At 38.6% G+C, this 16,422-nt stretch overlaps 1 protein-coding gene across 4 annotated transcripts; it reads right to left on the bottom strand.

Moving 5' to 3' along the window:
- Positions 1 to 202: 202 nt before the first annotated feature.
- LOC127620942 (guanylate kinase-like) lies at positions 203 to 13,765 on the bottom strand. 4 transcript variants are annotated; one of them, XM_052094307.1, is made up of 9 exons: positions 13,675 to 13,765; positions 10,755 to 10,870; positions 10,627 to 10,668; positions 6,505 to 6,582; positions 3,642 to 3,738; positions 2,999 to 3,137; positions 1,807 to 1,891; positions 1,632 to 1,717; positions 204 to 763 (listed from the first exon to the last, which is right to left on the bottom strand). In XM_052094307.1, the coding sequence occupies exons 2-9, from the start codon at positions 10,864 to 10,866 to the stop codon at positions 731 to 733; spliced, it is 672 nt and encodes a 223-aa protein (XP_051950267.1). In that variant the 5' UTR covers positions 10,867 to 10,870; positions 13,675 to 13,765; the 3' UTR covers positions 204 to 730. The 4 variants fall into 4 exon arrangements, with proteins under 4 accessions (XP_051950271.1, XP_051950270.1, XP_051950267.1 ...); XM_052094311.1 differs by lacking the exons at positions 6,505 to 6,582; positions 13,675 to 13,765 and adding an exon at positions 3,864 to 5,029 and having other exon boundaries at positions 203 to 763; positions 10,755 to 10,839; XM_052094309.1 differs by lacking the exon at positions 6,505 to 6,582 and having other exon boundaries at positions 205 to 763.
- Between the last annotated feature and the right edge of the window lie 2,657 nt (positions 13,766 to 16,422).

Below are 16,422 nucleotides of genomic sequence, written 5' to 3'. Positions count from 1 at the left end.
TTTGAATGTGATGTTTGCGGTAGCCAGGACAACATACACTTACCGTGTCCGCTTGGGAATATTTTGAGGTCAGAAGTTTCATTGTTATACTTAATAGTTAACAAGTACATGGAAAATGTGTTTCCTCTCTTTGATGTGAATTAGTGTTACCGAAAAAAGACAGCAGACAATTAGCTGAATGTAATTTTGGTCTTATTTTATTTTTGCTAAACCAAAAACAAATACCATTTTTAAATAAATTCATTCACAAAGAAGAAGATAAAACACAAACATCTAACTGTTCAGCTGAAAAGATTTAAACCTCTGGAAGGCTGTGTGAGATTTTGAACAATCACACTCTATAATTCTCTCTCTAGAAATAACACATATATTAAAAACAATCATGTCACTATAGGCCTGTTGTACAACTAACAGCCTTGTAATTAATATTGTCATCAACAATAGTTTACTCATGATTACAATTTCCTCCCTTCATTATTCAAGGTGCAAACATGCTCTTTTAAATGAGTTTAAAGGGGGTTCTCAGCTGTGAGTGAGATGTTTTCAGCATATATGGCTAAGCATAGATTTGCTATAACAAACTCCCAGGAGAATTTGACTCAAAAGTTTAAATGAATAAAGTTGATAGTGTCTGACATGAGAACCACCTCTCTGATTGCACCATACAAGGCTGCAAAGAAAGGCGTCATGTCCTGTTTTGTTGGGCAGAAAAGGTGTAGTTTCTCCTTTTCTACTCCTTGGAATCTTGTACCTTCTGAATTTCCTATTTAGACAAAAGCAAACAACTTGGGTTTAATATGTATTTATGTTATTTTAAAATACAACAAAGAACATGACACAGGTATACACGATTCTTTTACAGGAATAGTTCACTTCATAAATGAAAGTGCTCAAATCTAATTCAATTCAAATATGAACTCAAGTGCACCTTTAAACATGTCGTGCCAGTTTGCAAAAACCAACTGGTTAAAGTAATAGTTCACCCAAAAATTTAAATATCAATATTTAAGTCCTTTTTAACTAAAGATTTTCCTTCCTTCCCAGTAGGTGGCGATATGCACGAATTATGCAAATTGCCAAAAACAGAAGAAGAATGTGAAGTGGTTATTAAAGTGGGTATTTCTAATAAAAAAGGATTTGGATTGATCTGTTCCTCACCCACACATCATATTGCTTCAGAAGATATAGACTTAACCACTGGAGTCATATGAATTATCTTTATGCTGACTTTATCTCCTTTTTGGAGCTTTTGGAGTTCTGATCACCATTCACTTGCATTGTATGGACCTATAGAGCTGAGATTTTCTTCTAAAAATCTTCCTTTGAGTTCAGCACATGACAGAAAGTCGAACACATCTGGATTGCCATGAGGGGTAAGGAAATTATGATTTCCATTTTTGGGTGAACTATCCCTTTAAATTTGAATATGTGAAGCAGAGCGGAAGATTATGAGTGAATAATGACTTAAAGAATGTCTTTCGGCCTATTCCTCACACAAAGCTATAGTACTGGTATATTACACATGCGGATATATATATAAAAAAGAGCATTGTTTAAAATGTATCCTATTTTGTTCCAGGGAAAAAACAGTAGCACACCCTTCTGTAACAACATAAAGAAGATCTATTTACCTCAGTAAGAACACTTTTGAGTTTCTCATAGGCCTCTTCAAGGTCATCATTAATAATTACCAGGTCAAAAACTCCAGGTTCCTTACCTATAATGGAGAAAATTACAGTGGAATAAAAGTCCTCCCCTCAAACACGAATGACTGAGAGAGCGTCATTTACTAAAACAATCACTTACTGAGCTCCATGTCAATTCTTGCTGCCTCAAGACGCTTCTGTAGACTTTCCTCGGTTTCTGTTTGCCTGTCTCTCAGACGCTTTTCCTGTGAGAAAAGGATACTCCAAAGGATACTTCATTTAATAAACACTACCATAGCTAAGATTATATATACATACTGTAATTGATATAGAGTCATGTTAAGTCATTTTTACTTGTAAAGTGCTTTTCACAACAAACATCATTTCAAAGCAGCTTTACAGAAAATCATGTATTAACAGAAAATGAAACTGTAAATCTATGAAGTCATAAAGACATGTTTGTGTAGTTTGATGAAATATATAGAGATGCACCGGGTTGGGGATTAACGTGATACATGTAACAGGATTACATATTTAAAATACTAAATATTAGTAACTGTATTCCACAGCAGTTACAATCTGAATCATTGGTATTTAGAATACAGTTACATTGAAAAGTATTTTGATTACTGAAAAGATTACCCTACCTTTTATTGTAATTTGTTTTATTTGATATTTAGTACTTTCAGATGGAAAACATTTATAGATAATTCAAATTTGCGATCCAAAGTGCATTTGAACAGCGGTGAAACGCTTTCTTACAATGTGTCACATTCATACGATCAGACAGAGAAGTAAGTTTGAATTAAGTTTGGAGCAGAAGAAATAGAAATAAACCTTGTGTAAATTGTCAGCTTTACGCTAAACTAAAATGCTATTTATAGCCATTTTACACGCACATGTTACCAGGCACGATCATATTTTGTTATCAAGAAAATTCACATTGATGAATTTCTTTTTTTCTAGTAAGACCTTCGATATTAGGGCAAAAATCTTATTCTTGATAATAATTTTTGTTTTGTTTTCCAGTAAAAATATCTAAAAATCCTTAAAACAAGATCAACTTGATTGATCTTGTTTCAGAAACAACACTGCATTAAGATATTTAGGTTTTTCAGAGAATATATTTTACATGTGTATTTTGTCTTACTGTGTCTTACAGAGTTTTTAAAGTCAAAACAAGTGAAAAGAATCTGCCAGCACTGAAGAAGTAATCCAAAGTATTTAGATTATGTTACTGACCTTGATTAATCTAACGGAGTATGTTACAAATTACATTTTACAGCATGTATTCTGTAATCTGTAGTGGAATACATTTCAAAGGTAACCCTCCCATCTCTGGTTTTACTCACCAGGATCTCCATGGAGGGTGGCTGGATGGAGATATATATCGGGTTCAGGTCAGTCTTCTTGATGTTTTTCACACCTTGCATGTCAACATCCAAGATGCAGATAAGATTTTGTGCCTGAACGTCCTCTATAGATGATTTGCTGCAGGATGAGGAGACAGTAGATTGTAGTGAGCAATCACATTTTATTTTTCTGTTTTACTACTTGTACCTCTGTTATACTCAATAAGCATTAATATATATGCACATAATATAAATAATGTTATTATAGAAGTCCTTAAAAATGATTACTTTTAGACATTGAAATGAAGTGGTAATGAAGTTGAAGCAGCTCAGAAGCAGTGCTGACTGCTGGTACCCTGAATTAAGAAGCTCATGGGATTACAGTGTTTGCCAGATGTCAGTTTGAGTGGTTCTTTTCTTTGCTGAGGACATGTACTATACATGTACAGAGAGAGCAGCAGATTAAACATGACTCTGTAACAAAGTTTGTACCATCCTGACCTATCGCAAACCAAAACAGATTGATTTTAGCTCCCCAATTTAAAGTGATCTTCCATGGATGACACTAGAGCCTCACAGTGGCTGCCAATTAAAATGAACTTCTATGGGCATCGTTATTGTTTCGACCAGGAATAGAATTTACCTGGTTCCATACATGTTCCCAGAAAACTCAGCATTCTCAATGAACTCGCCATTGTCAATTCCATCTTGCATTTTCTCTCTGGTGACAAAATGGTAATCTGAGTTGAGGACAGAAACATATGGATATCAAAATCAAGCAATTCATTATTGAACGATACTTTAGAAATCAGTCTGTTGCAGAATAAATTTCCCTTTGACATATTTTACTGTATCAGGTACTTACGGACAATGAAAGGATAGTTTTCCCAAAAATGAAAATTCTGACATAATTCACTCATCCGCATGTTATTCCAAACCAGTATGACTTTCTTTCTTCCGCAGAAAACAAAAGGAGATGTTGAGTTAAATGTTCAGCCTCAGTCACTATTCAATTTCATTAGTTGTGTTTCCATCCATGTATTTTTATGCTCATTTTCTGGATATCAAAAAACTGCTGAATGGCAACACCACGATGTGTATAAAATCTCCAAAATGTGCATAAAAACATATACGCTCGCCTTGAGGTGAATGCATTTTTATTCAATAAGAAGAAATGTGCATCAACTATGATGGAAAAATATTAACCAAATAAACTCCTATTGAATTTATCAGGAATACAAGATTGTGCATCAAAAAAGTGATGTGACTGAATGACTCGTTCATAACTGGACTAACCAGCGGATCAATCATCGCATCTGAAATGTTGCTCTGCTCATCCTTAAATAAAGGTGTTTAGAAAATTAAAAGCCAGCAACGAGTTTGAAGAGCAAATAAGTCGAAAAAAGTGTGAACTGTGCCGAAGAGCAGGTTTATTGTTGCTCCCAGACATGAAACATGTTTTTTTTGTCTGTGTGCTCTAAACCACTAGTATTTTATTCATAAAAGAGTCACACTGGCTAAAAATTCTCTACAAGTTATTTTGAACACAAGGGATGGAAACGCGGCTTTATTTGCACATTGTTTTTGCGATATTATGTTTTTTGCATAAATTACATTTGCAGCTTGGAATGAAACATAGCTATTGTATAGAAAATAGATACAATAAAAGTGTATGGTGACTGAGGCTCTTTTTGTGCTCTCCAGAAGAAAGTCATAAGGGTTTGGAACAACATCAGGGTGAGAAAATGATGATTTCTGAAGTCCTTCCACTGTTAAACGGCACAATATTTTATTATGCTCAGTAGGGGGCGTCAAATCTTCATTTCAGAGTTTCTGTTAACAGTGAGAGGGCAAGGATCTGATAAAATACTGAAAGTTAGTTTCTAATATAAAATATATTTACAGTCTCACAGAAACCTTTCAGTATAAATGGCAAAAGAAAGCTCCAGTTAAGGACTGTATGTTGCTGGATTCATACCATTGTGTTAACTCCACAACACCGCATCAGTGGGGTTCTAAAGTGAATTGGTTCTGCAGACAACACAAGACAAACACTCCACAATCACAACTACAGGAGATCAACGCACTGACATCATCCATGGCAGCACTGAAAGGTAGACATCCATTATCATAACGTTCGTCTGCGCTACAGTTATAGTTAAAATAGAAAGAAAAAAGAGAAAAACATCACAATTTCAAAGCAGTGAAATTAAACAAAGGTTGGTTGTAATTACCCGTAATCCTTAGATACAGTATTTTAGCATTTAAAGACCACATGTATCAAATTTGGAGTTTTGTGTCACTGTCTGTTAGCTTCAAGGCCAGTTTTGTGCTAATGTACTCCTAGAAGTTGACAAAATTGACCTTTATCAGATGCATTCAATTCATATAAACAGTCTTTGTCTTCCAGAAAAACAACCCAAAAATACTGATGACTCATCTTACACTTAGGTTCGTGTAAAAAAATGTTGTCCAATAATTTGCTGTCTAGAATGAGAATGCCCATCACCTAATATCACCTACCTGTCGTTAGCAATAGGTAAAGAGGTAAACCAAAGGCTGTATTTAAAAAAGGTGTTCAGCCCTTCAATATGCCAATCATTTCAATCTAATGTATTTATTTAAAAATAAACCATATGCCTAATTAAAGGGATAGTTCACACAAAAATTACAATTCTCTCATTATTTACCGCATGCCATCCCAGATATGTATGACTCTCTTTCCTCTGCTAAACACAAACAAATTAGTTACATTCTGGTCTGTTCTCACCCAGAACCAACTGGATCACTACAGAAGACATTGATGAAATCACTGGAGTCTTATGGATTACTTCTATGCTAACTTTATCTACTTTTGGAACTTTTGGCATTCTGGCCACCATTCAGTTGCATTGTATGGATTACAGAGCTGAGATCTAAAAATCTAAAAATCTTCATGTATGTACAGCAGAAGAAAAGTAATTCACATCTGGGATGGCATGAGGATGAGTAAACAATGACAGAATTTTTATTTTGGAGTGAACTAACCCTTTAAATGAGTTAATTGTTTGCAAATTGCCTGAACAGATTGATTGATTGATTGATTGATTGATTTATTGATTTTTTTGTTGTATTGTTTTCCTTTCCATTTTTTCCTGATGAAAATTTAGGATCTTACAGTAATTTTACTTATATTTTCATTTAAGGATGTTGTGGTGCTAATGATTTGTCTGGGAGTATTTGTGCTGTGGGGGAATGATGTCCCAGAGGGTCTACCTTTCAGAATACACAGAAAACCACAAGGGAACACAGGGGGCTATTTTCAAATGCTTTTTACTCCAAAGTGCACACTGGCAATCATATCATTGAGAAAACAATCATAGCTGTGTGATTATGGATGTAATTCACTTACAAAGTTTTTGATTTGATGAAAAGATGAAAGTAACCCCCATTACACTCTCATCGCATTAAATATGCGAATAATCAGAGATAACCAATTACGACCAATAAGGAAACCAAATTTACACCTTCAGATGACACAGAGGATAGGACGTCTGCTACAGGAAGTAATGTAGCCCCCAGAAGCATTGGGAGACAATTCAGCCCTACGGAGAAAACAACAAAGCACATTGGGGAAAAAAAGAGAAATTTACCCCCGTGAGAAGTGGCGAAATGTTTGGAAATTAATCAACACAGTTCACTTGGGAGTAAGAAGCAGCAAGGCGATGTAAGACAACAATGAACAAAAGGGTGGAGGGACTTGATTGGAATGTTAATGGAAAAGGGTAGTCTTCTATGATACAGATAATCTTTAAATAGCTCTTAAAATGATTCACTAATGGGAACCTTATGGGATTATATTTTTTGGAGTAATTTATTAAATGTTTAAAGGTTTTTAATAGTCTCTCTTTCGAACTTATTTTCTAATCTGTAGGCACAGGTGTTTCTATATATTCGTTCCCCTTCTGTCACTCACTCCACGTTGTGACACAAGGGGTCTTACTTAATATAGTGACACAAGGGGTCTTACTTGAGAGCCTTGCGTACCTCTGAACTTGAGAAAAGGCCAATGAGAAATTAGCAGACAGAATTTGCATGTCCCGCCCATGGATATACGGGTATAAAGGGAAGCGGGCGTGCGTCTCTCAGTCAGATTTTTTCTTCGGAGTAGTTGTGCAGCAGCAAGTTGAGTCTCAATACTGTTCCACTCACCTCAGAGCATTGCTGTTGGATCTACAGCACGTTACCAGTGGCTTCTCCCTCTCTGCACGCAGTGCAGTCCACGCCCCTGGGTGCTTCGACAGCACTTCTGTAAAAGAGTGTATACCTCTAAAAGAGAAGTATCTTTCCCCTTTAAAAGAGAAGTATCTTTCCCCTCTAAAAGAGAGTATTTTCATTCACAAAAGAGCAATACACAGCAGGCGTTGAACGTCCTTTACAGAACGCATCTTTTTAGAGATGTCTTTCCGCCTCTGTGTAGTTCCTGGATGGAAACAAGTGTGCCACACCCCTGTGCTGCGGTTTCTTCCTACGGGATTAAGGCCGGCGATGAAGGCAATTCGGGGAGCGCAATGGGCTCGGTTTCGCCAGGTAAATTCCCACGAACCACCCATACCACTCCCCACCAGAGATTGATTGCTTCCGTCAGGGTCCGATGCAAGACCGGCTCACCTCACGGCCAGTCTGTTGTCTCATTTGGACCCCGCGAGCTGGATGGTGATTGCGCCGCTGCATCGGAGAGCATCACAGCGGGGTCTGGTGCTAATTACTCGTCTGGGCTGCCACCTTTGGGTCTGCTCACCGAGTCTGAGGCTGACACACGGATGTCCGCTATGCTTTCCAGGGCCGCCGTGAGCACGAGGCTGAACTGGAAACTTCCGCCCCCCTCACCCCTCATGGCTAGTCGATTGGTTCCTCGGGTCAGGGCGCCGCTCATAACCACCAACCTTATGGGCAAAGATTACAACTCTGCTACTCAAGTACACAATAGAACCTGTCCTCCAGCTGAGATGAAGAAGGGTCTCAATAACGAGCGCACGCAGTCGGCGCCTCGCTCTCTTTGAGCCCGGCACAGCGGTTCCTCTAAAACAGTTCCAGAGGCCACTTGGGCATATGGCATCATCGGTCGCGCCGCTCAGGCACTGGCTTCAGACTCGAGTCCCAAGATGGGCATGGCGCCACGGCACATGCCGTGTGTTGATCACTCCTTCCTCCCGTCAGACTTTCAACCCTTGGACAGACCTCTGTTTTCTGGAGTCCCCCTACAACAGGTGTCCAGGCGTGTCGTGGTCACCACAGACGCCTCTCAACTGGGTTGGGGAGCCATGTGCAACAGGCACACAGCCGCTGGCTCCTGGACAGGGCCCCGGCTGCGTAGAGTTGATGTGCAATATTCCTTGCCCCACGGAGGTTCCTCCTCAGGTCGCTGCACGCCATTCATATCCCTGGCAACCTCAACATGACAGTGGGCGCGCTGTCGTGACAGGGCACGCTCAGCAGAGAATGGAGGCTCCACCCCCAGGCAGTCCAGCTGATTTGGGGCCGGTTCGGCATGGCACAGGTTGATCTATTTGCCTCCCATGTCGTAGACATGATCAACCAAGCCAGAGCTCCCTCTACCAGGCAGCTTTACACCCTAAATTGGCGCTTGTTCTCAAATTGGTGTTCTTCCCAGTCTGAAGACACGCAGAGATGTGCAGTTCGGTCAGTGCTTTCATTCCTGCAAGAGAGGATGGAGGGGAGGCTGTCCCTCTCCACCTTGAAGTTGTATGTAGCCACTATCACGGCCCACCACGACGCAGTGGACGGCAAGTCCTTGGGTAAGCACGACTTGATTATCAGGTTCCTTAGAGGCACCAGGAGGCTGAATCCTCCCCGGCCAAGCCTGTTCCACTCCTGGGATCTCTCAGTGGTCCTCTCGGGCCTTCAGAGACCCCCCTTTGAGCTGCTTTACTCAGTTGAGCTCAAGGCCCTCTGCTGAAAGACGACCCTCCTGATAGCTCTAGCTTCCATCAAGAGGGTTGGGGACCTGCAATCGTTCTCTGTCAGCGACACTTGCCTGGAGTTCAGTCCGGCAAATGCTCAAGTCATCCTAAGACCGTGACCAATACTTGCTTTGCATATCTATTTGGACCACACGCAGAGCTTTGGATGTTCTGAGCAGCTCTAAGTGTGCTTCGGTGGATGGCAGTAAGGGAACGCTGTCTCCAAACAGAGGCTGCCCGCTGGGTCGTCAACACCATTTCCTTGGCCTTCCAGACTCAGGCCATGCCCGCCCCCTTGTGGGTTCAACACACATGATGAGAAGTGTGGCATCCTCGTGGGCACTGGCCAAAGGTACCTCCCTAAGCAGACATCTGCAGAGCAGCGGGCTGGGCAACACCCAACACCTTTTGCAAGATTCTACAATCTCAGGGTTGAGTCAGTCTCGTCCCGTGTTTTGTCAGGTCCGAGCCGGTAGAACTTGGTAATACGGAACAGCCGACCGGGTGTTCCACTTGCAACTAGCGCCTTTGACCAAGTTGATCCAGTGCACTTTCTCTCCCAGGTTAGCCACTAAGCTCTCGCTTCCTGGATGTTCTTCCTCCCTAGCTTTCTGGCCTGCGAATTCAGTGAAGGAATTTGCGACCAGACCCACTATGAGCCGCAAGTGCTCTGTACTTGGGAAGGGCTCCATAGGCTTAATTTCCTCTTCAGGCACCTCCCTGTAATGTATTTTCTGCGGTACGGTCCCCCTGTCGGCGAACCCGCGTCTCCCTTGGGCAGTCCCTCTGCCCAAGTCGCTGTGTTTGTAGAGCTCCTCCCTCATCAGGTAGGACCTACCACCGTGCCACTCCCACGTGTGGCTTGACAACCTATGTGGTGTATTGGCCACATATCACCTCCCTCTAGTCTGGGCATGATGTGGTCTCCCCGACGTATTTCATAGCGTTAAGCGTTAAGCCCCAGCCGCTTTAAGCTCTATGCGAGAAACATAGAGAGAGAAAAGCAGCGGCTGGCTTGCTTGCTCCCATTATGTTCATGTAGCGCCTGTTCCCCCCTTAGCGGTGCTGGGAACCTAAGGTCTGTATATGACACCTTTTTTGGGGGGCGTTGGGGAGGGTTACGTGCAGCTGATACAGTTGCTTCTAGCACACAGCAGCCTGCTTGCACCTGTGTCAGCAGTTCACGTAACACGGTCTAGTGCATGGCGCTTTGAAATGGGATCCCTTGTGTCACTACATTCAACACAACGTCGAGGGAGTGACAGAAGGGGAACGTCATGTTTACTGTTGTAACCTCTGTTCCCTGATGGAGGGAACGAGACGTTGTGTCCCCCTTGCCATGACACTAGACCTACTACTGTAAATGGCCGTACCTTATTCTTGGCTTCTCATTGCTGACAGATGCACGCCCGCTTCCCTTTATACCCGTATTGTCTGCCAATTTCTCATTGGCCTTTTCTTAAGTTCAGAGGTATGTGAGGCTCTCAAGAAAGACCCCTTGTGTCACTACATTCGACACAACATCTCGTTCCCTCCATCAGGGAACGGAGGTTACAACAGTAACCATGACGTTTCTATTTGTGTAAGATCAGATCGGTAATTTTTTTTACGGATAATGCAAACCTCTCGATTATTATAGATGTGAAGTGGGAAATCCTGTCCTACCTTTTCCATTTTCTTCACCCGGTCGAGTATTTCTGGTGGTGTCTGTGAAAAAATAAAAAAGAGAGCAATCTAGAACTTCCCATTAGGATACTTGTTTTGTGTCTAACTATTTTGTCGCTTATACATACGAGAGACACTGAATCCAAAAACCCCTTCATATTCCTTCATGAGTCTCTTCAACAGGGTGCTTTTGCCAGCTCCCGAAGGACCACTGAGAACTACAGGCCTGGGTCCTGACATTTCTCTGTGAGAAAAGGAAAACTGGTTTTCATTTAGAGAAATTAAAGATTTTTGTTTTGTTTTGTTTTTTACTTCAGTGCTCAGAAATTGCCATACAATGACAGATCAGTTATATCTTGGTGGTATATTCTGACATAAAGTGCTAGTAGGCCTTTGTAAAAATGTTAAAGGTTTAATTCACCCACAATTTTAAAATGCTGTCATAATATATTACGCTCAAATTCAAAATCTGTATGACTTTCTTTCTTCCGTGGAACACAAAAGGAGACATTTTTAAGAAAATCAACAATGAATAGGACTGGAATTTTCAAGCTCAAAAGCACCACAAACGTTTTACAAAAGTGGTCAATAAACTGTAAACCCTAAAGTTGTCATCACTGGATATATTTACTTGAATAGTCCGATTTGGGGCTCATTACACAAATATGTAAGTTAATTGAACTTATTTATCTAAAAAAATCAATAGACTTGAAGGTGCTGTAATCTATTTTAGCATTCTTAAGCGGTCTTGTGAATGAGCTGTTGAATTAGCCATGCCCCTACATTCCAAAAAGATAATTCTGAGACAAAAACAGCATTGTTTGTTCCTGTGGCTATTATGAATCATAGCCTCAATGATCTGCTTCAAATCAGAAAGAGTAAAATGATTGACAGGTGAAAAGCATCAATGTCCGCAGCACATGTTTGTTTGCTGTTTACAAAGTCTAGATCTGTCACAGAGACCAGTGAGCTACCTTACTACACTTATTTAATTCATATCTTTCAGGGAGTTGGAAAATGTTTTGCATACTTTTCCATGAAAAAAAAATTGCTTGCAGCACATTTATGATTTTAAGTGTTACTAACTCAAACATTTGAGTACAAAATTGAGGACATGGGGAATACCCATAATGCTTTGCACTTGAATTATTTAATTATGTTACCTTGGTCAAAGAGAAGTCCTTAGGGCATTTAAATAATTGTCATTAAGAATTTATTTTTAAGAATTTGTTTTAGCTTTTTTGTAGTATTATTTATGTTGTTTTATGTGATGGCACCATTAGAGTAATCAGTGGTCAAGTGTGAACTTGTTGTCTACTTGCATCTAGTTCACTTAACCTAAATAGTTAAATTCATTCTACAGTATATGGACACCAAGTTAACTGAACTTAATTACATACATTTTGGAGACGCTATTACTCAATTCAATGGAGGGAATGAGTTTACTCAATCAAATGGGTAGAGCCAACTATTAGGATTTTCAGAGTATGAGTCATGAGCTATATTCCAAGCTGTACGATAACTTTGGGTGAGAAACAGACCAAAAGCTACAGTCCCCATTCACTGTTATTACACGGAAAAGAGTTACTTGTATTTTCTTCATGTTTTCTCCTTAGAAGAAATTTAATCTTTGAAGAAAGAGAGTAGTGCAGGTTTGGACCGACATGAAGGTTAGTAAACGATAACAGAATCTTCATTTTTATGTGAACAATTTCTTGAAGTTACACATAAAAGCCATTTAACAATCTCAAAAAAGCCTTCCATGTTGAACAAGGATTAGGTCAAGAAGGAAGCTTTTGTAGCCCAGCCCGAGCCTGAGAATGAGAGTGCTATAAGCTCACATGGTTAGACACTGAGCCTATTGCATGGCTGCTTCAATCCAAGAGAGAAGCTCAGAAACTAATCCACTGATCCGGGCATTAGTGCTTCTGTTTTAAGGTCTGTGGACTATGTCTTGTAATAGAGAATGAGGCACTTGAAGTAAAAAAAAAGAGCTTTCTGAGGCCTCAAGAAACTTTTATTAATATTTTCTTTTAGCATAGTTTATAAAACTGCATTGAAAAGTCTCGTCAATGTGAACTGTGTGGATGATTTTTCAAGCGGGCTCAAAACATATACAAAATTTGAGTTTTTAAAATAAACTTTATTAGAGATTCTCTGTTTTTTTTGTGTTTTTTTTTTTTTTACAATAATGTAGCAAATAATTATTTACAAGACCAGAGCAAGGATCTTGTTCATCTAAACGGCAATTAAAATGTCTTTATGAAGTCAAGCTGGTCAAATGAAGAGGATTAGTCAGCAGAAGCCAAATGGAATAACAAAGGCCCAGTGACCTGATGTCTTTCTACAATGTGTCTAGAATTATGTCCCGGCCCAGTATTTTGGGGGTCTCTTTCCGATACCCTTTGATCTGGAACAATTTAAGTAAATGTACAGTTGTTCACAAAGAGTTTTCATAATCATGTTGTGGTTTCTCTCTGTTCATTCTATTCTATTAACTATTCCAATCAACCTGAGTAGTGATTATAGTAATATTGTGATTATTACCACCGCCTCATCTTTAATATTTAGTGTGCTTACATTTTCATGAAATTCTGAATTATCAAGCGCCAAATTCACCATCAATTTGATTTCTGATCTATCATCTAATGGATTCAAAGAGACAATGTGATCAAAAATGTTTTATATGGATCATAAACATTATATTTTAAATACAAATATTATATTGGAGACACAATACATTAAACAGTAAATTACATTTTCTTTTCATAAAGGCAAACCGAATAATTTGATTAAAAACAAACATTTCTGCTTTTGATTTAGCTAGAAATATATTATTATTTTATTATTTGTTTAATTTGTTTCCTGGAATTCTTTTAAAAAGGAAACATTGCAAGCACCATTAATACTACATAACCTTCTTACCATGAGGACACTACATTCTTTCCTATTGCAATGTAATTAACATTAGAACAAACCACAACATTTTAAGATGTTTAAGACTTTAAGATCAGAAAACCCAAGCAACTCTAAAAAGACATGTCTTACCTTGTTTGTGCTGTGTAGCTTAGACTGTGAAGTGCAGAAGTCTATATATGTAAGTATGTGTGTTTGTTCAACTCACTGACTGTCAACCACAGCTTACTGCAGGCAACAATTACCACCTCCTCCATTCATTCTCAGCCAATCGGATTGTGGGTAGGATAAGGGGTTAACCATCATACTGAATATATAATAGGCTTTTTATTTTGTATATATGGAAAAAATGTGACAACTAGCCCCAGTCTTCCCAATTAATACCTAAAACTGGAATATATTTTAAGACATATACATTTGTCAACATAAATTATTTGATAATCCAATGAAAGAACTGCAGTAGACTGAGTGGGATCTCCCCACTCAACTTTGAGTTGGCAGTCAGATTAAATTGTGTATTTCTCTCTGTCCTCTCTGATCAAAGCAACCATTAATGGTCAATTTAAAATGGACACTGAAGAGGTAGAGCATTTCTGCACCATGTTTTTCCAAGATATCCCTTCCAAAACATTAACTTCAAAAATTGCTCAAAAAAAGGGTTAATGGAAGCATAAATATCCCAAAACAGAGAACATTGTTTATTATTCTTTTTTTTCATTCATGTGTTTATAGGTGAAAACCTCAGATAAGGAGTGGACTTCGGGCGGAGGACTGGTGCGGGTAACTTTCTTTGCATTAGAAGGAGGATTGAGTGACCCAGTGTCACCCTGACCTTTACAGGGCTGGGTTAATCCAGCACTAACCTAAATCCACACAGACAAGTGTTCGTATTCTGCTGCTAATTAGAGATATGTCAGGACATCAACATCGGACATCCTTTTTATGAGGTGATCCGTTAAAGATAGCTTTAGAATAGTTGAAATGAACTGCCCAGGTGGTGTTAAGATACTTACAGTACAAGCAATGTGATAAACAGACTGCAGGGTATGTGCAACTTCTGAGGTTGTGATTAAACATGGTTTACCTTCCAATAGGTCCATATCCATATTTAAGTCCAACCTAATTATAACATCCTGGTGCAGACTCATGTCATGTTATTGAGTCTGACATGTTCAGTCAATAATTTTAGGGTGCAACAACAACATATATTTTATATTGTTAGACAACACATTTGGTTTATTTTGTCAAAGAAAAACGAATGAGTCTGTACAAAATACATTATCATAAAACAAATCTGGTTTTATTTTTCAATCTGTTTATTTCAGATAACTATCAAAAGTGCTTTACAAACTTTCAGTTACTCGTTGTAACTTGACTAAAGAGACTAGACAGTAACAAAACTATTGCTAAAATACCACAAAAGGAGATTCCTCTTCTGTTAGTTGTGATCTTAGTTCCTTTAAGTCACAAAGGCCTTAGCCTAGTTACTCAGTGTCAGGAGGCCTTTGTTCTGATTAGCACTGGAGAGAAGTGAGGACTAAGCTGAAAGTAGCATCCCTACCCTGATCTAAGTATCAACATTACCTGCTCCTAATTGTGACTCTTCTACATAAGACATGTATTAATACAGCAATCAGCTGTCAGAGGTTAAATGTCAATGCATTATTTTATTATGTTATTCATTACAGGAATGTAACTATATCTATGTTTTGAAGTAAATTTGAAGTAGAGCTAAAAATGTTGTAAATATACATGTAAGTCCTTTAAGTCAGAATATCTGTTGGAGGACCATGAAATAAAAAATATTTCATTTATGTTTATGAACAGGTTGATAACTGCAGGGGAAATGGCTTTGCAATTTTGTCTCTGTAACTCTAAGCATGCTTAGGATAAGAGTAACAGAAAATAGGATCATGAGACAAAAATATGTTTTTTAAATGCATAAGATAAACAAACACACTATTTTAGACATAGCATATTACATTGAAGGTAACATAAGATAATTTATCTTAAACCATATTTCAAAGATCCCATTAAGTGATAGTTCTTAAGGGGTAAACTATTAAATTACAGTATGGAAAATAAATGTACAAGATTCAATGCGTTCTGCACATTCTACACAAAAAACATTTTTTAATGATTAAAAGGTTTAAGGGGTAGTTCACACAGAATTAAAAATTCTCCCATAATTTACTCACCCTCATGCTATCCCAGATGTGTATGACTTTTATTTTCTTCTGCCAGACACAAACAAATATATTTAGAAGAATGTCTCTGCTCTGTAAGTCCAAACAATGCAAGTGAATGGTGGCCAGAACTTTGAAGCTCCATAAAGCACATAAAGGCAGCATAAAAGTAATCCACAAAACTTCAGTGGTCAAATCCAAGTTTTCAGAAGCGATATGATAACAGATCAATATTTTTTACTCTAAATTCTCCTCCCTGCCTAGTAGGAAAACAAAAGAAGAAGAGTGTGAAAGTGAAAGTGGAGATTGATTGTAAAAGGAATTAAATATTGATCTGCTTCTCATCGACACCTATCATATCACTTCTGAAGTTATGGATTAAACCACTGGAGTTTTATGGATTACTTTATGTGAGTTTTTATGGACTACTTTATGTGCCTTAAGAGCTTCAAAGTTCTGGTCACCATTGACTTGCATTTTATGGACCAACATAGCGGAGATATTCTTCTAAAAATCTTAGTTTGTTCTGCAGAAGAAATTAAGTCATACACATCTGAAATGATGATAGAATTTTAATTGATGGCGAACTATTCCTTTAACTCTTTCCCATTTCAGATCAGAACACTGCTAGATGCAATTTGGGGGAAAAAACTCTTCCGTGTTTGCTGTAAACATTTATAAAGCTGTTGGACAG

This window comes from Xyrauchen texanus, chromosome 27, assembly GCF_025860055.1.
Source record: "Xyrauchen texanus isolate HMW12.3.18 chromosome 27, RBS_HiC_50CHRs, whole genome shotgun sequence".
Classification (NCBI taxonomy): domain Eukaryota; kingdom Metazoa; phylum Chordata; class Actinopteri; order Cypriniformes; family Catostomidae; genus Xyrauchen; species Xyrauchen texanus.
Note: the sequence above shows the minus strand (reverse complement) of the source record. Positions and strands in the feature narration are given on the sequence as shown.